Source organism: Columba livia, chromosome 1 (assembly GCF_036013475.1).
Source record: "Columba livia isolate bColLiv1 breed racing homer chromosome 1, bColLiv1.pat.W.v2, whole genome shotgun sequence".
Lineage (NCBI taxonomy): Eukaryota > Metazoa > Chordata > Aves > Columbiformes > Columbidae > Columba > Columba livia.
Genome location: NC_088602.1, coordinates 188315862 through 188338672, shown reverse-complemented (window position 1 = coordinate 188338672; position 22811 = coordinate 188315862). Strand labels below are relative to the sequence as shown.

The window sequence follows — 22811 nt, the reverse complement described above, 5'->3', positions numbered from 1 at the left end:
AGAACCGTTGCTTGTCTTATCTGTCCAAGTGTTACTGAAATCACCAAGGATGTTGCCATCACTTCAGTGGGCCAAGGGACATCTTAGTGGCTGTGGCTGTTGCAGATGGAGAGGTTGACAAAGAAACGGTTTGTTTATTCTTCAAGCTTTCTCAGCAATAACAAAGATAACCATAAAATCAATCCTTGGCTTTTATCACCATCTTCACACCTTCATGAAGATCCCTGACCTGTCTAGTATAGTGCTAGCCAGAGATACTCCAAATAGCTCTAAACAAGCACACATATTTCATTGTCGTTGTGTAGCACCATAAAGGGATAAAAGTTCAAACCCCTGACAGCAATAAAGCAGATATAGGAAAGCTTGCTCTGAGCTATTTATTAGAATGGCTGCAATATCACATGGAGCTAGTGCCTTCCAGACCAGCTCTGACAGCTCTGCAGGTCATTCTGCTGTGCAATGTGGACCTTGATGCTAAGGCCTGTGGTCACTGTTACAAGCAGAATCATTAGTCAAAAGGTCGCTGCTGATTATGCACGTATGAAGCAGAAAAGAAAACAGATGTACAGCAAAACCTACATACTTAAGTTATACATGAGAGAGAGAGAGACTTACATGACCTCCAACTCCAGGCTGTCCTCTGCATTCAAAACCCTGGGGAAATCTCACAAAACTGTTCAGTCAACCATCAGGAATGATAATGGATTTGTATTTGAGTCCTACTTGTTGTTCTTCTCCCTCAGTCCTTTCCTAACTATCTCTTCTGGGAGTGTAACCTGTTGGAGATGAGGATCATGGGTGTTGTATGGGCAGCCAGACTATTACAAATACTAATGGCAATACCACATCTATGTTTTCCTTCCTTTTTCTCAAAACAAACAAAAGAAAGCAATCAGGAATATCTATGCATCTGAAGTGCTTTTATAGACCTCCCCACTCCTTCATTTCTTTGCTATTTTAGGGTAGGACTAGCATGACCTAATTTCAGGTACCCACAGCAAAAATATTAACATCCAAGACAGTCAACCTAGGTACTTTTAATAAGCCATGGATGCTTTTCGGATACAGTCATCTTACAGTCTAAGACATCAGTGTCCAAGATGTGCGTGTTCCTCCTGCTGTGAGCAGGCAGGCAGCCCACAAGACCAATGCAATGTGGTGTAGACAGTGCAGTACTCAGCATTTCATCAGAGAAGTCTCACCCCGTGAAGCTCTAAATACTTTACGTTTAGTGAAAATGAGACCCAGGTTTTCCAAACCACTACCCACATATCCACAAGTGTCCTATCAGCATTAATGGGCCTTTTGGAAAATGGTGTTAATGAAAATTAACCTGATTTGCTGAGTATCTCTCAGAAAGTATATAGCATACCAAGAAATCAAACTCAGCAAACCCGCTCTGGCTGGTCAGCATTAGAGGCCAATCTGAATTTTCTCAGGAGAAGCTGTAAGATGGTGGGTTGGCTCTTGTGAGGAGACAAGCAAACAAAGGAACAAAGGACCGGCTTTAGAGAGTCAGGCTTGCTGCCTCACCTTCCCCAGAGGGATGGAGAGAAGGGACGTGGGGCTCTTGCCAGCCCAGCAGTTTTGCCCCTTACTCCAACCCTCGTTGGGATCACCATGTGCTTCTGGCTTTCCAGGAGGGCTGCAGGGGGGCTGCAGCAGCGGTGCCCAGCACTTCGCTCTGCTTTGCCTACAGCAAACTGGGAAATGCAGAGACTTTGCTGTGCTGGTGCATGATCACTGAGCTCTGCTTTCACAGTTCACAGAGAATCAGAGCTGTAAGAAAATCCTGGCAGAGGGCAGCAAATCCCTACAATTATTATTATTATTATTTTTAAATTGCAGCATGTGATTCTAAACTGCAGGATGCTGAGTTCCCCCTGTGAAAGCTGTACCACCCTCCTGCCCCTCTGCTCCTGTGCCGGTTACAGTCTGGATGGGGAGGTGTTGCTAGCTGGGCTGGACACATCCCTGCTGTGTTTTACTCCCAGTTTCAGGGGGCACTTCCAACACAGGATCTGTGTCACTTGGCACAACACAGCAGCCACTTGTGCTGTGGGGCACCTCATGGCATCACCCGGTGCACCACAAACCCTGGAGCAGGCAGAGCCAGTGCTGCCCAGCCAGGCTGCCCCAAACCCTGTGTGGCTCACGGGAGGTGCTCTTGCTGGGCTGTGCCCACTGGTGGGAAGTGGGGAGGCTCAGTACTGCCCACGCTGTGGGTCTGCACATCCCTTCTCGGCCAGGGCTGGGGTGTAATTAGCTCTGTGCTTTACTGTGTGCTGGAGATACTGGTTTGCTGCCCCAAGGCCCTCTGAGCTGACACATAGGAAAGGCGGTATCAGCAAGCTGAAAATAATAATGGTTAATGAATGATGATGATTGTGATGATTATAACAGTAATAGTAGTAGTAATAATAATAATAATGGTTATTGAAGACTGCAGGAAAGCAGCAGACCACGCCGCCCTTCCGAGATAAATTTGTCATGAGGGACTTAACACAGACAGATATTTGTAGTTGCTCTATTATTAAGGAGAAAACAGTTACTATTTTACATTCTGTGTGAGGGCAAATCACTGAGGTTTACTGGGTGCTGAGTTTATTTCATTTGACACATTTAACCATCACACAAGCATGCACATACTCCATCTGGGAGCAGGTTCTGAAGTCACTCGTTTACAGCATGCAGGAAGGATGCCTTGTGTTCAATCTCCACTCGATATTTTTTCCTTTGCACAGGCTTTTCAAATTTTCTTCCAGTTGTGCAAGATTGCACCATGCTAAAAAATTCTTATTATTTTTTTTTGCTAGGTATTGCTTTCATTTGTATCTGTCATAGTTGAAAAGAAATGGAATTAACGTATCCAGTTATATCCCTCTTGCTAATTGTATTTTTCTCTGTAAACCAAGGCAACTCAGAGGCAACCCGTCTTGGTGCCTAGCTGACAGTGAAAATGCACAGTGGGCGGCAATTCCCAACAAGGAGAAAGCAGAAATCATATTTCTTTATTAGACAGGATACAGCTCTAGCTAAGACTAAGCAAAGTCAGCTTAAAACAGGCTGTTCTGAATTAAATAGACAGTACTTGAACCAGATCACAGGATACTGCTGAAAAAAAAAATAGCTGGCTAAATGATAAGAAAAAGACTAAGCATTAATCAGATGATATAAACCCTGTAGCCCTCTCCCTCACTTAATCTAGAGCTGAGCAACATACTTTCAAGCTTTGGCATTTGTCTTGTAAGAAAATTCCTACTCCAGTGACATTACATTATTTGTATCAAGGGATTAGAAAAATTACAAGTGATGAATAAAGACGATGATCTTTTCTCCTTTATGGTTAACACTGTAAAAACACTATGATATTGACACAGCACAGCCTTGATGGGCTTAAAACAGTCTGCCTCAACAGGCAAGCTGACTGCCAAATACCCTTATCAAAGACGTGTGGTTTTTGAAACAAGACTTTCACACCCAGAGAGATCCAATAAAAACCCTGCACTTTTACAGAATAATCCCTTTGTCCACTTTTTATCAGCAAAGCAAAAGTTTATACACTCAGAACGCTGATGAGCTGGAACAAGTTTTGTCAAGTTGAAGTTTTGCTGTCAGCAGCAAATCTCGCTCTTGTGTCAGTTCTGGATTTGGAGGCAATGTGCTCGGAGGCTGCTGATGCAGGAGATGACCCCGAGAGCCGCAGAGCTTGCAGCAGCCTGAAGGAGGACAGTATGGGAAGATGCATGGCTGCCATCCACTGCCTTCCCTCATATGGGTGTCGCAGGATGGATCTTGACAGTCTTGGTTTAGCACCTATTTGAAATATATTGAGGTATGTCACAGGTTTAGTAGATTACTTCTAGTAACGCTTAATTTACAGCTGATAAACAAAGTGACTTGGATCAATTCAATGGAATTTGTTATAATCAAAACAGTGACTTGATTAAAGATGTTACAATGGCAGGGTCATACTATTCTTACAAAGAGATTAATCAAATTATATGCACATAAGCACACATGTAAATATGGTGTAAAACACATACATACAGGGTTATAAATCACACACACTAGCACACACTAACCCATGGATATGTGAATATATCTGTAAGTATGTGCAGGTATACCTATTACTAAAATTTCCCTCTTGAGTTTAGGGAATTACCTATTTTAATGCAACATTCTCAAGGCGCAATTCATCAAGACTTGAGAGATCTTTGCTGTCGGACTGCAAAGAGTTAGGCCTTTGGAACCCTGTGAAATCTTTAGCAGATGATTATCAAATTTTCGTGAAATCAGCTCGTTCAGGCATCCCCATAAGAGGAAGGTTCTGGTCACAGCCCTCTGTGATCCAGGAGAGCTCAAAAGGGTCTCACTTTAGGATCACCACTTGTAGGGTCACAAGATCATTGACTTTTAGTCAGTTAAATTCCACTCCGTCCACAATTAGGATGAGGTAATTTCTGGTGCTTTCCACCATTTGTCTAAGTCCAGAACATTTCAGATTGTAAAGTTCTGGTACCATCCTGCTTGGGCTAGGATCCAGACAGCAGGTGTGTTAGGTTGCCAGGAGTAACTGACTGTTGCCACCTTTCTCGGGCAGAAGGGAAGTCTTTTCCTGTATGGGAGGAGCTCCAAGAACACCAAGGGAGTGCCTTGGTGCTTTGTCTCACTGCACTTGCATAATGGGAGTTGTTGTCCCTGGCACGCCCTGTTTGTCAGAGTATCCAGGTGCCTGAATGGCCCAGACAGGGGGGTTGCAACCACCACAGAGGGGACTCATTACACCAGGACATCCTTTAGCGATTTGCCTCAACGACATTTTGCAAAGTACCTCTGTTATGTAAGTAAAAGCAGGGAGCTGAATATTCAGCATACTGAATAATAAAAATGGCGCAGGACCTCACCGTTATCTGACTGACCCAGTGACATTGATGCATTATTATAGCTGAGATTCTAACTGCCAACTGCCAAGGGATATTTTATAGTGCGTCAAATTTAGGGCAGAGCACCCTCAAAATGCTACAAATTACACTATGCATCTGTTGCAGCAGAGCTATTTCCCACAGCACCTGTAAGGAATGTTGGAAAGCAGATACTTGTTATGATGAAAATTTAACTTACGATAATGAAAAATTGAGACTGCTGGACAGAGGAAAGCAGATTTTAGCAGATGACATGCAAGCCTGTGTGGAGGTCATCAGGACAGTCATCTGGTCTCTATCAACTCAGTCACTTTTGCTACCATAGTGGACTTTTCTTATGATGTACTGGAGAACACTTGTGTTCTGGTGGCTGACTAGGTAGATGAACTCCTGAATATGGAAAGTGAAGAAAATTGATCAAGTGTCCTTATGCTTTTTACTTCTCCCCCACTTAATGGTGCCTAGATGTCTCTCATCTATATACAATTACAGTTGACAGTTGTCCAGCCTAGGAGATTAGATTCATGCTTAGTCCTAGGAAAAAGGCAGATGGTTTGATGGATTGATATAATGGCCCACAGAAACATCAGTCTTTATGTTTAGCTTGTGCTTCCCTGATGCTCTTGATGCCAGTGACTGGGTCATTTTCTGGCATACACTGAAATAATCACAAAGCTACTTTGGCCTATGCCCCACCTGGCAAGGTTCTCAGTGCTACATGCCACTATTTCCTACCTGTTTTAAACACAAAGCTTTTTCCAGTACCCTTCCCTTTCCAAAGAGCTTAGCCTTTGCTCTAGGAACTATATTTTGGATGTTTTTACCATAGAATCAACATAATGGCCTGGATCTGGAATAACCTGAGTGGTCTGCATTGCTACCATGTTGTCTTCATGTAATAGCATGTTAAAAAATCACACAGATTACACCATGTGCAAAGCAACTACATTCACATTGTTTGAGGTAACGTCAGCCTCCAGATGTGAAGACAGTGTTCAGGACTAGGCTTAAGCTCTGACTCCCAGGATGCCCAGGTTTCCTGCCACATCACTTATTTATCTGTAGTTCAACATACCACCGGGACACATTCCTGTGTAGCCTCATCTAGGTGTTCCTGCTCTGGCAGGGGGACTGGACTAGATGATCTTTTGAGGTCCCTTCCAATCCCTAACATTTTGTGATTCTGTGATACCCACACCATGAAGAGCCATATTTGGGATACATGTTTAGAGGTCCACAACACAGTGTAGCCAGACACCTGACTTCAGGATGTGTTAGAAAAAAAGCGGGAGCCCATTTTAAGGCATCAGAACTGCTTGGGGTGTCTCCTCCAGGGAGCTCTTGAGTACATGGTGCATCCATGCAGCACGGACCAGATACAGGCTTCATGGCATGTCACTACCATCTTTTTCCTACATTTCTGAGATTCCTGAGAGGAAAGATCAAATACCAACACATCAGTGCTGTCTGCTCTTATTCCTCATAGTATTTTGAATAATGTTGAATTGATTCTTTTAAGAAGTAGCTTTCTTCTCTGTCCACTTTCCTGATTCAGTTGTGTGGTAAACGTTAACTGAAAACTAAATAAATGATGCTTGATGTTCTAAGCATGTTCTTCTCACAAAAATGAAACAAAAGGTTAGCCTTGCACAATAGGAAGGAGTTACCTCTCCTCCCACTGACTTTCCTGGGAGTCCAGAAGACTTGCTTTGTATTTGCAGTAGGGTAAGACTGTGCCCCCAGACTGTGCAGAACAAACTGCCCCCCCCCCCCCCCAGGAGTGATTACAGTTTGCACCCAGCACCAGCAGATTTGGTGACATTCCTTTCTTCCTACTCTTACAGAATAGCTGTAACACAGCAACAAAAAAAAAAAAAACCCAACATTTGATTCTCCTCCCCCTCCCATCCAAAGCTGAGTATTACATTAGAACTAAATGTTATTGTTGGAGGAAATACAACAACTCAGTGTTGTCAGTTTAAGGGATTATTGCAATTATTTTAAGCCAGGAGTCATGTAAACCTCGGTAAGCCTCATGTATGGATGGAGAATTTGAACAAATGTGCTGAGCCTCGCTGAGTGGCCATGCCCCAGCGCAGCCTCTCCATCCAGCTCTCACCAGCCATCATACGACCTGCTGCTTCCCTGGGAGCACAGAGGGGATATTTTGAGGAACTGCTGCTGATTGACCTTGCAGCAGCTGGTGAGTGCTAGGAGCCAATAGACTAATACCAGCCTAAAAGGAAAATCCAAGGGTGGAAAAAAACCAAACATCTTGTGCTTGGTTTTCAGCTACTGCAAATCAATAAAGACATACCAGCTTACATCAGATGAGGTGGTGCACCTTTAAGAACAGAGAAATCACAACAAAATTAAAATAGAGGATTTCATCCTGGAAAATCACAAATCAAGTAGTTTCTGTCAAAACTGGGCTAAGTCTGCCACTCAAATTTGGATCTTCAATGCAGTCAGGTCACTTTATTATTGGGTTTTAATCCAAGTATACTCAAAGCTGAGTATTGCTGCTGAGATATGAATACAGCAATGGTGCTTACACATCACCATTCTCTCCAAATCAAGGTGCATCAGTGCCTGAATTCCTGCAGAGGCCCAGAGAGAGCTTGTCTTCTTTCTCACTACTTCTAGGTTTAGAAAAATTGTTATTTGTCCAAATTCTACAAAATAAAGTTTTGCACTGACATTTAAGAGTACTTGTCTGTGGAGCAGTCCAAAGTTTCTGAAGGGCTTCAGTTCACGCTTTTGCTAAGTAATGCCACGCAATCAGCATTGCTTACCACTGTAGGCACCCAAGGACTTTGCGGGATTTTTGTGCATGACTCAGTTTCATCAGGCTTGAAGAAGCACCTTTGACAGAGCTGCAAAATGTCACCACTGGCCCTGCCAGTTTACATCTCACCTAGGGACAGTGCGCCCCCCCAACTCCTACGGCAGCTGCTGAGGATGAGGAGGAGCAGGAGGAAGATCAGCATTGCCACTGGGGCCCGTGCTCTCCCATGTAGGGGATCCCTATAGCAAACCACTCCACCTTGGATCCCCATGCCCATGGATCCGAGGCAGCCCAGAGCGGGGATGCAACATCTGGCATGAGCCTGTTTTAACATTCCCATTGAGAACCTTGCGCTCAGCATTCAAATGTCTATATTGAAGTTCACTTCCATGGGGAGAGGCATGAGCCCTGCATACAGGGGCAGGGATAACAACACAAGGTGAAGGCAAGTGTCAGCTTAAGAAAACCCAGCTGCCCTCTGTGTGCGTGACCCACTGTGGCTGAGGAGTGAGGTGTCAGCCCCATAGGATTTCCCCTATCAGTGGGAAATACAGGGAGACTGGACACAAAGCCGAGGTAAGGAGAAACTTCAGTAAGGGAAAAAACTAAATACTTCTTGTTTTGTTCTGGAAACTCAGCACCTAAGGGAGCAATACAAAAAATGCTCCTAATAATCTGCTGTCTAATTGACTGAGAAGGTTATTACTAGCATAGAAACAAACATCATTTTTCTAGAAGCTGCCCAAAATTTCAGACTGCTTGACTGTCTGAGGAGAATAAGCAAGACTGATACTCTGGGCTGCTTTGCTTCTCACAGATATTGGAGAGCACCTTAAATAAAAGCCAGGAGAGTTCTTGCTGTAATGGAAAAATGAGAAAGGAGCTCTGACTCTTTCTGAGAAAACAAGCTGCCAGCATGTTAAATATCATCCTAGTCAAAAAGTAAATAAAATGTCTGAAGAGGCCACATTTATTGTTGAAATAGGACCAGCCACATGCACGAAGTTTAAAATATTGTCCTTTGAAATTATAGAAGTCTGATTATTTTTAGCTTGTTAGGTGGTGTTAGCTTCCTGCATAAGCAGGGTTACATAACAGGCACAATCCGAGGGCAGCAGAGGCCATACGTGCCAAGCTATAGGGTTACGCAGCTGCCTCCAAGCTGGCTCCCACCAGGCAGAAAACAAAGCCTTACAACCCCACAATTGTTCTGCTGGTTCTGTCAAACTTACAGACGTGGATTGCAATATGCACAGACATGTGCTTATTCATATACACGTGGACATGTAGTTATGTATGTATATTAACACACAGATGTATCCTCCTGTTTTCTTATAACAGTTTAAGCCAGGTATTTCTTGAATCAGAAAAATACTACCTTGGAATTACTCTGGTGACATTAAATGAGGGGTTGTGACTGTTGAAAGAAGCAAAGTTAAATCTCAAACGCACTCTTACTTTCGGAAGCTACCAAAAGTGTTTTTCCTTCTTCTCTACTGACCTCTAACTGCTCCTCACTGCTGCGTGCTGCGGGATGTGGAAAGCACACGGTGCCATTGCTGAATAGGAACAAGATAGGGGCTTTAATGTCATTAAGCAGCATGTGACATCAAGTTTTTCCTGTGTTTTTGTTTTATTTTTAAGAACTGGACTTTTGTCTCTGAGAAGCTGTACTGTTCCCAGCATGTATCGTTCTTCGAAGTGCACTTATTTTTAGAGTAACCTGTGTTTGCAAATACTCTCACAGTCTGGCCCAGATTGACAGGAAATTACTTTTCCTGAAATGTAAACAAAAAAAGAAGTTGTGGCTACCACAATGTCTTAACCGTATCAAAGTATCTTTGATAAAGTCTTTCATATGTCTTGCTATTATGTGTAATGTGCAATTTTAATTCCCTACCTACAACAAATGCTTTCAGTGCAAAAATGAGGCAATTTCTAATTTAAGCAATATTTTCTTATTTTAGCAATTTTTAACAGAAAAAAATGCCCAAATGCATATTTATGCACAGTATTGCAAATCCAAACTGGTCTGAGATTTCATTCTGTTGGTTTTGTCTGTGAAGGCTGTTAGCAATATTTTTCTATAACAATATCATTCCCATTTTTACAAAGCCAGTGACCATAGCAAAGAACATTGCATTGGAAAAAGCTGATGTAACACAGAAATGCTGGTATGATTATGTTCAGCCAGTGAGGTTTTCTCATATTTTTTCACCTTAAAGACTCAGTGTCAAAAGGAGACTTCAAAAAACACGTTCAATATTCACATTTTCAAGTTGTGCCACTCCACATGAGATTTACCTGCCCTGCCCTTGGCATCTGGTGAGCCACCAAGGTCTGGGCTGGTCACTGCCAGGATCCCTCAGCTTTGGGGGAGCCCTGGCACAGCAGTACTCCCCAACCTTGGACTGTCATGCTGCCCATGGTCCCCCATGGAAGCAGAGAGGAGAGCAGAGGGTGCCAGGCACTGCCTCTCCCCTGCCGCATGGACCCCAGAAGACAGGTTGGATGAGCCACAAATGATGCTGCCAACTGCATAACAAGGCTGGCTACTCACAACATATTGTCTTGAGTGGCACTACTCAATTTATGGCTTTGCTACCATTTCCCTGTGGGTTTTTGCAACTTCCTTAGCCCTGGCTCAGCCGCGAGAGCAGCGCAATGTGAGTCAGATAGATGAATTAATCTGACTTTAGAAAAAAAGTATCAGGGGATGCACCTTTTTTTTAATAAGGGAACTTTTGACCTGGGCGGTTTCTCAATCCAGGTCATCACAAAGGCACTCAAACTGATGCACCGGCACAAGCAAGAGACAGCACAGCATGATACAAGGGTGAGAGGAAAGGCTGGGAGTGGGAAGAAGATGGCAGTGGCACCTAAAGCTGGCCAGACTAGGACTGCAGCCCCACACACCTCCCTGCTAGATGGAAGTGGAGCGAAATGAGTCCCAGCCTCTCCATAAATTTATAAGTTGGTCAGAACATATAACATTTTTCCAAGTGCAACACTCAGCAGTGGCAAGAGAGGAGAAGGATGTGAACACAACATTCACCCAAATTTCAAAGTTTTAGAATGCTAAATCAGCAAATTTGAGAAAATCTAGAAGCCTGTCAGTTGCACTTCTATTGATATTGTTTATCTTCTGATGAGAAGCAGAGGGTTAGAGGACTCCACAGCTCAGCATTTGGCAAGAGTGAAAAAATGGGGGAAGAGTGAAAACATGAGGTCTGAGTCCATTATTGTCTTGAAGCAGAGGTTGTTCAGATGAAATACAGCAAATCCTTGTTCCTGTTATCCCCAGAAACCAGTGACCACTTCCCAGGATCACTTATGCTTTGGTTCTAGCTAAGGACGTCATCATAAAGGTTATAGCACAGTTCTCTGCTGCTTCAGACTCTCCCTCCTCCAAATAATTCTGACACATACAGAAAGTGAATCATGTCTCTCCAAAGACTGGACCATACCACTAGACTAGAAAAAAAAAAAATCTTTGTAAAATTATGTGTACCAGAATGATCAGGCAAGACCTTCAACAATATTAAATAGGCTGTAATGAAATATGTACTTTGCAAAGCTTTCTCTGCTTGCTATTTATTATGTGTATTTGCTATTTATTGTGCTCCAGTAGCATCTGTAGTTTGATTTGATCTAAAGTATCATCAAAGACAGAAGTGCACTTATGAAGAAGTAAATTGTCAAGATTGTAACTATATGATATTTTTTGGGAGGATCAATGAAGCAGGAAAAAAAAATAAATAAAAAACCCAACTCCTTTACTTTCGAGGTAGCTGGGCTTTGCAAAAAGAAGCTTCTTCATTTGAATTTAGTTTCAGTGTTCAGACCTGGACTATGTAAATCAATTAGTTCATCACTTATTTTGAAGACTAATATTAATTTGATTCTCACAGAAGATAAAAAATACTTGTTACCAAGGTTTTTACTGTATTTCACATTTCTCTACAGGGAAGAGGGAAAAAAGACACTAGGGTGTCAGCAAACTCTCCACTGGAGGGGTGCTGAGTCCCCTGATAAGTGCAAAGCACCCATGAAAGAAGGGAAGGGAGCAGACGAGACTTTGGTCTCCTTTGTTGTTGGGCCATTTGGCCCTGAAGGTGGTGCATGCTCTGTGGTCCTGTCGAACAGCAGGCTCCAGCCAACCTGCATGATCCCATCCTGCATCCACCCAAGTAGAGGGCACTAATGCAGCATCACACTGTGACCGTATCCTGACAGGTGACCGAGGGCGCAGTCACCTCTGGGGTAAGGGGATCAAATGCATCCTAGCTTTGGTACCAGCTGTTGTAGTTAGTGGTCCTACATGGGAGCTCACAAGACATGGGAGCCCTTACCTGCAGCTATGCAACCTCTGCCTGCTCTCAGTCAGCAGCACAGCTGCCTCCAGCCTCACTGCTGGCAGCTGTAGTTGTAAACAACTTCCAGTGGCATTGTCTAATGGTAAATATTATTTTCTTTACAAAAGAAAGGGTTCTAAGTAGCTGAAATAGAAAGAAAAAAAAAAATCTGTAAAATTACATTTACTTAGATACTTGGTTCCTTCAGTAATTATGAAGAAACTCAGACCAAATTCTGATTTTGATCTTCTACCTAGACAACGTGGTGATGAGGATGCAGAACTGGACCTGTGATCCTTCACAAAAATGTATGAGGCAAACTCAAAGACTTTTCTTTCCAGGCAGTTGTACTACCACAGACATTCAAACACTCTTCTGTGTGAAGTGGTAACCTAGACTAAAGAAGGCCATTGGGAAAATTTACACCTGACATAAACTGACAGAGCCACATGGACTTTAGTAGGTCTCTGTCAGTGTACCTTATTGGAGAAAGGACATCACAGACTGAATCAGGAATATTGCCACCTCACCCACAGAATTTGTATTGTTTGTGTAAGCTTCTCAAAAATTACCAAAAGTTTAACTGATGAACATTTCTGTCAGTTTAACTGAATTCATGCTATCCAAACAAATTATAGATATATGTCTCTACACAGTTTATTCTTATAAGCCTACAGAAATAATGGAAACATTTACAAAGTGACTCACAACATTTAAAAACACATTTCAGTGACATAATGCATGGGCAAAATAGACTAAAACTATTTAGTCAACAATGCTTTTTCCCTTTGTAATAAAAACTTGCTAAGGACCAGAAGTCTTAGTGGCACCATTTCTTATTTCCTTGCCCTACCTCAGAAGACTTTAGTGAGCAGTATGAAGTAGAAGCTGTGTGACTCCTAAGAGGAAGACATAAAGCTTTTGTTTTCTTGATCTATTGAACACAATGTGAGCCCAGTGCTCCATTAGATTTCGGTCAGGCAATTCACAAAATATTCCCGTCCATCCCTGGTAACACTGACACATGAATCTCTGCCTCATGGCTTCAATACTCTCCAGGCTGGGTTCACCAGTCACCTGGAACCTGGGGCCCCTGTCTGAGTGACGGGTTTGGATCTTAAAATTAGCGGGTGACAAATGGAGGTAAGCAGAAGAGTCACTGTTTTTGCGGATACATCTTCCGTTCTTCTTGCACAGGACTTTGCTACACAGTTTGGCTGCTGAGGTCACATTAATGACATAATGTCCTAAAGGTCCATCAATGTACCGTTTCACAGTTGAACAGCTCTCCTGCAGGAAATAAGACCATGACACATTACACAGTAGCTAGTACTATGTCCCAATTTATTGTATCTAAGAAGATGCTAGATACAAAACTGTTCTTGGCTAAAGAAACCTGTAGAGATAAATCTTGTTGAATTTACATACTGGAGTAATCTACTCAATTTAAGTGAGTTTACTACCATGGGTAAGATTAGCAAAATATTAACCTTTACCATATTGTCCATTTCAGTGCTTCATAGCAACATACAGTATTAGACTAGGGAGGAGTCCTAGTAAATTAAAGAAGAATTTATATGCTAATCTGAGACTAACTAGTTCCTTAACTGCTGACACGGAGCAGTGCATGGGACTAACAGGTTTTAAAAAAACATGTTTAGTCTCTGCTTTGGTCCTGATCTCTCCAATCCCTTCAATTTCCCAGGAGCCACATCATTTTCAGAAATCAGCACAGATGTTGCTGCAATTGCAGCTGGAAAATTCCAGTTCAGATTTCCCTCATCCTCTACCCAAGTCAGTGGTGCTTTGCCAGAGACTTGAGGAAGAGGCGAGCAGACTGCACAAACACCAGGGTGGGCACCAAAGCCTAAACCAGGTTTAGGAGTGGGAGCTAGCCTACTGTGCCTCCTACGAAAGTCAGTGCAGGCTCCTACCTCCTCCATCACTACAAGCAGGATTATTTGTAAAAGCTTGAGGAATCTGTGAGGAACAAGTAGACCTTTTCTTGTAGTAGCATTGTTTTCCCTCTGTCATTTCAACACAAACCCCACCAGCAAAGAGAGGAAATACCCTCCCTCTGGACTTCATTCCTTCTCATCTACAAATGACCACAGCTACAAAGTAGAACACTGTAAAACAAGCTGTGCTTATATTTTTATGTATTGCTCCACAACATGTTTTTCTTCTAATCTGGACTTAATATTCCATGGTACTACCAATGACCTGCCCAAAGCAATGTGCTCTGAAGCAACAGGACTTCTCAGCCTAATGAAAGTATAGAACTAATGAGGCCCAAAAGCAGAACTGACCCACTGTCCTCAGTCACTGGCTGATGATATCGATAAAGATAGATAGGTGCTACAGAGGGTGTGGCGGCAGAGAAGAGGTATTGAGGTGATTCCTAAATACTAATAAACTGATGTGACCCACCTTTGAGCTGGCATATTGCATACTGCCCCAGAGAACAACTCCAGCTGCTCCCAAAGCTGCACTTTCACCAATGGTATTGACCAGATCTGCCTGAAAAAGAAGGCAAAAAAACAGACATTGGAAAATGAAAGATATAAAAAGCACTAGGATATGGGCATCATTATTTTTTCCCTGCAGCAGAGACATAGGTCCTGTGGTATATTCTTCAAAATAAAATCACTATTTAGCTTAGAAAGCTCTTCTGTGGATCTCCAAAAGTTCACATAGGTTACATTCATGACTGTGACTACTAAACAATGGAATAATTATAGTTTATTCATAATGAGTCCTCTAACCAAACTGGTGGAGTAAGAATTGAATGATCTATTTAATCTATCAGTCTCTGAATTATTTTAGCAGGGCCTGTTGCAATAGGACAAGGAGTAACAGTTTTAAACTAAAAGAGAGGAGATTCAGGCTAGATACGAGCAAGAAACTTTTTCCAATAAGGATGGTAAAATAGTGAAACAGGTTGCCCAGAGAGGTGGTGGATGTCCTGTCCCTGGAGACATTCAAGGCCAGGCTGGATGGGGCTATGAGCAACCTGATCTGGTTGAAGATGTCCCTGCTCATTGCAGGGGGGTTGGAGTAGATTACCTTTGAAGGTCCCTTCCAACCAAAACTATTTTATGAGTCTATGATTCTGTGATTCTATGATTACCATACCTACATAGGCACCATTTTTGGCAAGTGATAATATGCATGATCACACATTATGGGGTCACCCTTACAGTGTCTGATTACAGTTGATAGGCTTTAGGCAGGTGTCTAACTTGTACTGTTTCAGCCATGCCAATGCAGTTATAGACCTGCTGTTCCTACAAGCATGAATGGCATTATTCCAGGAAACATATATTTGGAAAATGAGCCTCTCCCCCAGTGCTACATAGTGCCAAATGAGAAAAAAAAAAAAAAAAAGACATATCTGCATACTGACTTAACCATGTCCACTCTCAAAGCTGCACCAACAAGCAGTTGCAAGTAATTGAGTTCCAGCAACAGCAGTAATACAACTCTGCCAGAGCACAGACTGTGTGTAGGACAGGAGTCATTGGTGCCTTTCCAACAAGAAGGCAATGCACCTTGCAAGCGACTTAAAGCCATTCCCTGAGACCATGAGCATTGTATCTAGAGAAATGCAACTAGATCTTAGAAAATATGGATGAAGGACCTTCTTCCTCCCTCAAATTTCAAGGTGTGACCAATTGCATCTGAAACGATTTCTACCTACAATAAGTGATGAGAAAGTAATTCCTGATAAGTGTTTGTAATGACAGATATTGCAATATTTCTCAATTTGATGAAGAAACAGCAAATTATTTTAAAAAGTTAGTGATGGTCTGTAAGACAGTCTTTTCACCTCTTCTTATGAGAAAAGAATCTGAAAGACCAACCAAATTATCACAGTATGGTGATGGCATCTTAGAAAGGGAAAATGATAGTGTGTAAGAAGCATGTTATTATTGTTAATTACTACTAAAAAAATTATTTCAATCTGTAAGTGGGCCTGTTGATGTACTGATGCATAGTTAAGGAGTCCCCATTCCTGAAACATTTATGGCCCAAGAGATACAAAAGAAGGCACAAATAAATGCTTTGGAAAAGGGAGAATCTGCTGAAGAGTTGAAGACAATTACACAGAAATCAGAATAAGTGGTGACTCTGACCCTTAACCGAAGTTCGTACAAAACAGTGTGGGAAAACCTGGAGAAGTCTGAAAGAGTAGAGTTTGCCTACTGGCTCTTACTGTAGAGTTTAGAGTTATTTAAAGTATAATTGGTCTCATCTAAAGTTCGTGTTGCTGCTGATCATCCAACCAGACTTTTAGACAATGTCATTAGTCTTAAAAGTATATAGTTCAGCACTAGTTTTATAAAAGAATAGTGGTGTGGGCTGCAGGTGCTACTTTCATGTGGGAAGTGATTGGGATTTTTTCTCCTATGAAGTATGTGAATTAAAGATCAAAATATCAAATGTTAAGAGTGTGAAATACAGCCTGACCTCTTGGTAATGAGGGTTCCCAGGCTTGCTTCATCTGCAAAACATTTTATGAAGATTACCCAGATACAAAGGCTGGACCATGATTCTACATTAGCCAGATGATGGTTGAGTGATTTAGCAATAACACAGTTCAGATGTCATTAACAATTTAACGAAACTTGTCAGACAGCCAAAATAAATAATCCATAGATGTTTAGCATTTCTGGATGAACTTTGACATGAGCAAACCCTGAAATAAAGATTTTGTAAGTAATATGCTTTAGAGTTAGGCTGCTTGACCAGAAGTCAGTATATCCATCTTTTGTTCTTCCATATTCCACATCTTTCTTTTGTTGCTTTTAGAAATCATTTAGATTCAGATCCACAAAGGAATTTCAGCACTTCATGTCTAATTCCTGTGGATATAAAATAATCAAAACCAAGAGCATGACCCTTAAAGTTCACTTAGTCCTCTGGGTGTGTGAAGTCCAATGACACTGATAATTTCACAACTGAAGTTCCTGAGGCACCTGTGCTTCCACTTTCCCACACACCTAGAATCATCACCTTGCCAATGCTGAGAAACTCAGTGCTTTTCTCAGGCTAAGGACAAAATCTGGCATTTGATTGGAAGGTACATTCCCCTAGGGATGCTTAAAGGGCTCTTGTAGCACCTGCACAGGTGTTGGATGCTGGCAAAACCAGCAGCTGCAAAAAAAAAATGGTATGGGACTTCATTTCAACCTTCTCCTTCCACCTTATATTTTCTTTTTTTATATTCTTTTTAAAGAAATGTCAAGTGCTAAGAGTCCTCCCCATGGGGAAAGAGAATTAGAAAGATATGGGCTGAATTTTTCTCTCTCACCTCATGCTTAAAAGATACATCATCTCCTGCTAACCCTCCAGTGGGGGTTACCTTCACCGTGAGGTTACAGACAACATCTAGAGAGATGGCATTTCTCTTTCTGATGCCACTTCACCTTGCACCAATTCAATGAATGTTCAAAGGAGAGCCAGAGAAACAAGTAGGGACCTGACTACAGCCTACGATGAATTCAGCTTAATAATTAGGTAACTTGCCCACAAGGAAAGAAGTAGCATTTTAGACTGTCATTTCTAGGCCTAGTTCCACTTTTCACTGAATGGCGGACTCATGTTCAGTATCTCAAAAACCATCAGCACAGAAGGGCTTTTCCCTGCATAACCTATGCACAGGAAGTTGCATCTTCTTTTTTATTTTTGCTCTCTCATGTGTCTGTTCTTTTTCGTCTAGTGATTCCCTAACTGTTTCCTGCTGTCTAACACAAGGTGCTGGATTCATCCTGAACAGGCTAGGAAGAGAACTGAGCCAAGAGCTCCTGTGCCAGGGCTGGGTGCTCTGACCACTGGATGGTCACGCAAAGTGGAGGCACCGCTGCCCCCTCATCTCCTGCCACAGATAGGGTTAGAAAATAAAAGTTTCACCCCAGATTTGGGGTGTTCTGAGAAAACAAAAACAAAGTGCCTCTCATAATGTCTGGGAGGGGCAAATGGGGAGCAGAGATAGGGAGGTACCTCCATGAAGCCCTGACTAAAGCACACGAGCTCTACCAGTGGTGTCAGACACAGCAGTCTTGGTTTTGGGGTTGAACCCACCACTGCTCCTGACACAGCACAGCTTGGCCTTAGTGGGGGGTCACTGGCATGGCTCTTCCATATGAGTGCAAGAAGTACCTCATATGGAAGAAAACATGCAAGTTTAAAAAAAATTTAGATCTCATTTTAATATGAGCATCTTGGCATATGTCTAGGCGGGAATCCTATTTTACTCCTTGTATCAGATCCTCATCCATCAATGTTAGAGGACTGTCCTGAAGAGGCAACTTTATGGGCCAGCTGCCACTTAGGTGGCTGGTATTTCTCCAAGTGATAAACAAGTCAACAAAGCCTCTTCCCTTCTGGTGCTTGTTCTTGTTCAGGCTTTTGGGGGCAGTGTGCAACAGCCAAAAATCCTCAAGATCATGCTGGACTGTCTCCAAGCAGACAGTGGATTTGGCAGTGGAGGAAGCCCTAGTTTCTATCTATGCTTCTCCAGATTTTGATCAGCCAAGTTACTGCACTGGGCGTTAAAAAAATAGGTAAGCCAAGTCATTTCAATTTTGGAGCCTGAGAGGAAACAGGACAGTCAGTTCTAGTTACCTGTTCAGGAAAGAAAAATAAGTACCTCTGTAATTTTTCCTTTGAATTTTGAACAGTCTAAGTTACAGACATGCTTTTTCTGTATTCAGGAATTGCAGCACTAGCATGGCATGGTTGCAGGGAATGGTCTCTGTACACATGCACACCTGGCTATCACAGAAGACTATCTATAGGTGAATGAGAGAAATGTTACCCATTATTCATAATTTGTTAGTTGTCATCCTGCTTTACTAATGACTTCAGCCATCTAGTCAGGAAGCACAGATGCTACTGTGTAACTTCCCCCTCTCACATGTTTAGTAGTGAACTGTCAATGCAGACAGTTTCTAAATACCCTACAAATGGTAAACTGCTTATACACATCTCCAGCAAATACAGAAAACTTTCATAATGATTGGGATCCCAATTCAGAATTCATAACCTTTTTCCAAGAAAAAAAAGCAGGATGCATTTCTCAGATACCTTATACAAAACTCACCGGATTTCCAGGTGCAGTCAGGGTGAAAGGTACAGCACATGTAGCTACAGCGTCTGTTTCAGACCTGGGTCTTTTGTCTTTCTGAAGGTCTGCTACACCTGTGTCTCTCCCTCACTGACTCTGACTCACAACCATTTTTTCTGTATTCTTCTACTGTAATATTTACTGTATTTTTCATACTGTATATAGAAGGGCTTACACATCTAGCTTGAATGTGTCAACAATTATTTCTGTTGGAGCAGAATGTCACAGCTCTTGCACAGCTTGTGGAGCAGAACAGTGGTACTCCTGGCCCAGTCCCTGTCAGAGCTCAGGTATCTATTAGCCTGCCATCTGTATTTTTCTATGGCCTTTTAGCCTGGATGTCGTTGTACTACACCAGCTCCTTTCCTTGTCACATTCATGCACATTGTTGCTGGAGCCTGAAAGTTTCATTCCTTGTTTGTAGGTTTGTGAGCAACACTTAGGGGCATGTCATGGGTCAAATGAGAAGCTCCGGTCTGGTCTAAAATCTGAACACACAAAACCATATTTAAAATACCTTAGTGGCTTCGGAACTAAGAGGGAAAACAAGCACATTTTTTCCTGATAATTCCTATTGCGAGTTTTCTTAATTGTAACCCTGTATGTTCCTGGCAGTCCCCAAGCTGTTTGCACAGATGTGTAGCATTTGAAGACACATCAAGCCCTATCCCTGTGGCTGCCTGCAGAGCTGGGTCCTGTTCTTATTAGAAGAGCATAACCCAAAGATGTTCCTCTGGCTATGCAGGGATCTTCCCTGGCTGCAGAGTTGTACAGTGATCTTTAAAGCATCCAAAAGTAAGTGGCTATGCACAATTGAAAAACAGGCCAGCAAGTTCAAGAGTATAGCTTAAGAGGAATGTCACTCCAAATTGCCACCGTACTGTTCAGAAAACAGCCTAGGCAAAAGAGTAACTTTAATATCAGCACGGATTTTGAACTCATGCATAACTGGTAACAGCATATTACTTTTCATAGCTTTCAGTTACATTTGTGGTATTTTTATATCTAGCAAGAGACTAATTCATATTATAAAAATGTATTATTACAACCAGCCTGCTTTTGAAGGATGCTCATTTATTTCACAGCCTGAGTTCTTCAGTGAAGGTGTTCTGGGGGAAATCCTGCCTGTAGCAGCCCCAGTGGCCCTTGCTCTCATTGGGACCCAGCCTGGCCTATTTGCCCAAGATTTCTGAGTCAGCTAGGACGTGCAGTTTCCACATCACACAGAAAATAGCTCCAAAGAGTCCCTAGTGATAAAAATGAGGCAGACGGAATTCATGATTGCTTCCATGTCCCACTTGCTTCCTGGGGGCAGCCTGAAACACCTCTCAGGCTGTCAGGGCTCCAACACACCTCCCCAACTCCAGCACCAGCTCCAGGCTGAAGCGTGGACTGATCATTGCCTTTTCCTTTGCCCCTTCTCTCCCTTTTGTTCTGGTCCAAGTCAAGAGCTTGTCTCTGGCAGCAGCAGAAGCAAGTTCTCATGCACCTCTCTGTACACCAAAGGGAGGGAGAACCCCCAGATGCCCTTAGCCATGGAGGGGTTGTTTCCATGAGCTCCCCGGACCAGACATCCTCCCACCTCATGGAACTGATATTGATCAAAGCAAACGTTCTTGTACTTGGGACAACTACTAGAGAAATGAACTAGCATCTGTGCCTGTCCATTATATATGTAAAAAAACTCAAAGCCACAATCATCATTACACATGCAGAAAGTCTGGGACTTGTATGCATATATTTTTACCATCAATATTGTGGCCAGTACGTATTTATTGCACTTAATCATTTGTCAAAGGAACATTGCATGACTCAAAAACTTGGTTTCTTTATTAAAAGGATGCCACAGTGTTAGCACTAAATGTTGGATTGGGAAGACATTTGAATATGTTGTACCTCTGAAAAGCAAGATGGCCAATGCTCATCCTGCAGAAGTTAGGAACTCCAGGCCAGACTCATTTACTTGACTGCTTTGTTTCTACACTGGGTGAATTTACATTTGGATAAAGAAACAAAAAAGCCCTGAGGCTCCTTTCTCATGAAAGTTTGTCTTTCCATTACACTAATTAGTTTTAAACTTCACAAAAATTTGTCAAGTTTGTTTCACAAGCTGTCCTGAAGAATTAAAATATCAAAATGAATTACTTCCTTAAGGAAATGATTTCTTTGTACTTTCTTTTTAAATTGCCCTCATTAAAAATACACAATGTCATCCTACAGAAACAGACCAAAGCACTGCAACATTAACTCTTGAAAGGTATAAAGTTTTGTACTGTGGCTATACTACAAAATCCCCTTTTTAGAGGGGTTGCCTTAAATATGAAAAATATATGCATAAGTGCTTTTATATAAGGAAAACTTTTAGAAAGTATTTTTTCTACAAGGCTGTTTTCTAATCTCTACATTTCTAAAGATGTCTATCTGCTTACCTCTGTTAAAACATGAAAAGTATAGGCATAAAACGGTCTGGAATAAACAAACACAGGCAAAACATAGTCTTTTCTAGCAATTGAGGCAATACGTATTGCCTCTTTAACCCGATAGTGAACAAATTTGAGTGCATTTGGACTTGACTTCAGTATGTAATCCAGGTATATAGAAGGGTAGAGAGCAGTGCTTTCCTTCCACAGCCAAAGCAGGAGGTCATTGCGGGAAGACTCAATGGCTGGACATTTCCCCGTGTATCTTTGGGGGTGTTCTTTGTAATCATAATTGTAGCAGTCTGGGTAAAGATAGTAACCCCACAAACCATTTGGTCTCATATGTTCAGCCAGAAGAATAGTGTTGTTCATGAAACTCTTCCCAGCATTTTCAAATTCCTCTTTAGCCACTTTCCTAATTTTGTCTTCTGACCACTGAGGATGGCGTCTCCTAACCATCTCAAGAGATTTATTTCTATAAATGCTTTTATTGCCCCAGTTCCTATCCCACTGGGGCCTCCAGTTTTCCCAGTCAATGACTGCAAGTCCCTGAAATTTCTTCATGGGTATGCAATAGTCAATGTCAGACTTTGCTTTATTAAGGTGTTTGATAAGACTTTCATTTTGGGGTACCCCTCCATTGACAGGATCTCCGTTATCTGAATAGTAGGGGTAGTATCCCAAATGCGTGTGATAGAAGATTGTCACATTGGATCCACTCAAAGTCTCATTAGTGTTGGATGCAATGTCAAAAACACTGAGATCCAGGTCCACCTTGTACCGTAGCCTGCACTGTTCAGTCGGCGCATTCCAAACAACAACAAAAGGCTTGTGCAGAACCAGAGGGACTCGTGTTGGCTTCAGCAGCTGAGCATTGACCATAGTAAGCAGCGCCGTCAGTGCTGACCATTTGACCCAAACATCCATGTTACGTTTTTTTCTGGGAAATTGTTTTGATGTGTCCTTGAAAACAAAAACAAGAGAAGACACGTTAGAAAGGCAGTAGCCACCCTGAAGGCAGGTAGGATGACAAAAGGAGGTCTTTTGGTTTAATTTGGTTTTGTTAAGATTATACCTACCACAAAAAGAGAAAAGTGCAAAACTATGGTATTGTAAAAATTAAGTATAATTTCAAATACTTTGAAAGACTTTTTGATAGACCTCATTGTCTAGAAGTCTGTTCCGATGCTCAAC

General features: G+C 42.1%; 1 protein-coding gene across 1 annotated transcript; it reads right to left on the bottom strand.

Annotated features, from left to right (window-relative positions):
* Positions 1-12726: 12726 nt before the first annotated feature.
* On the bottom strand, positions 12727-22563 carry LOC102096865 (hyaluronidase-1). Its single transcript, XM_005507743.3, has 3 exons — positions 21627-22563; positions 14499-14588; positions 12727-13358 (listed from the first exon to the last, which is right to left on the bottom strand). The coding sequence occupies exons 1-3, from the start codon at positions 22542-22544 to the stop codon at positions 12933-12935; spliced, it is 1434 nt and encodes a 477-aa protein (XP_005507800.2). The 5' UTR covers positions 22545-22563; the 3' UTR covers positions 12727-12932.
* Between the last annotated feature and the right edge of the window lie 248 nt (positions 22564-22811).

Bases quoted from the DNA above. Each gene is read 5' to 3' on its own strand.
- LOC102096865 (XM_005507743.3), bottom strand. From the start codon at position 22,544: ATGGATGTTTGGGTCAAATGGTCAGCACTGACGGCGCTGCTTACTATG. The intron at 14,589-21,626 runs GTAAGCAGATAG...CTTCTTTTTCAG, and splicing joins CTTTTCATGTTTTAACAGAG to GCAGATCTGGTCAATACCAT. The intron at 13,359-14,498 runs GTGGGTCACATC...TATTTCCTGCAG, and splicing joins TGCAATATGCCAGCTCAAAG to GAGAGCTGTTCAACTGTGAA.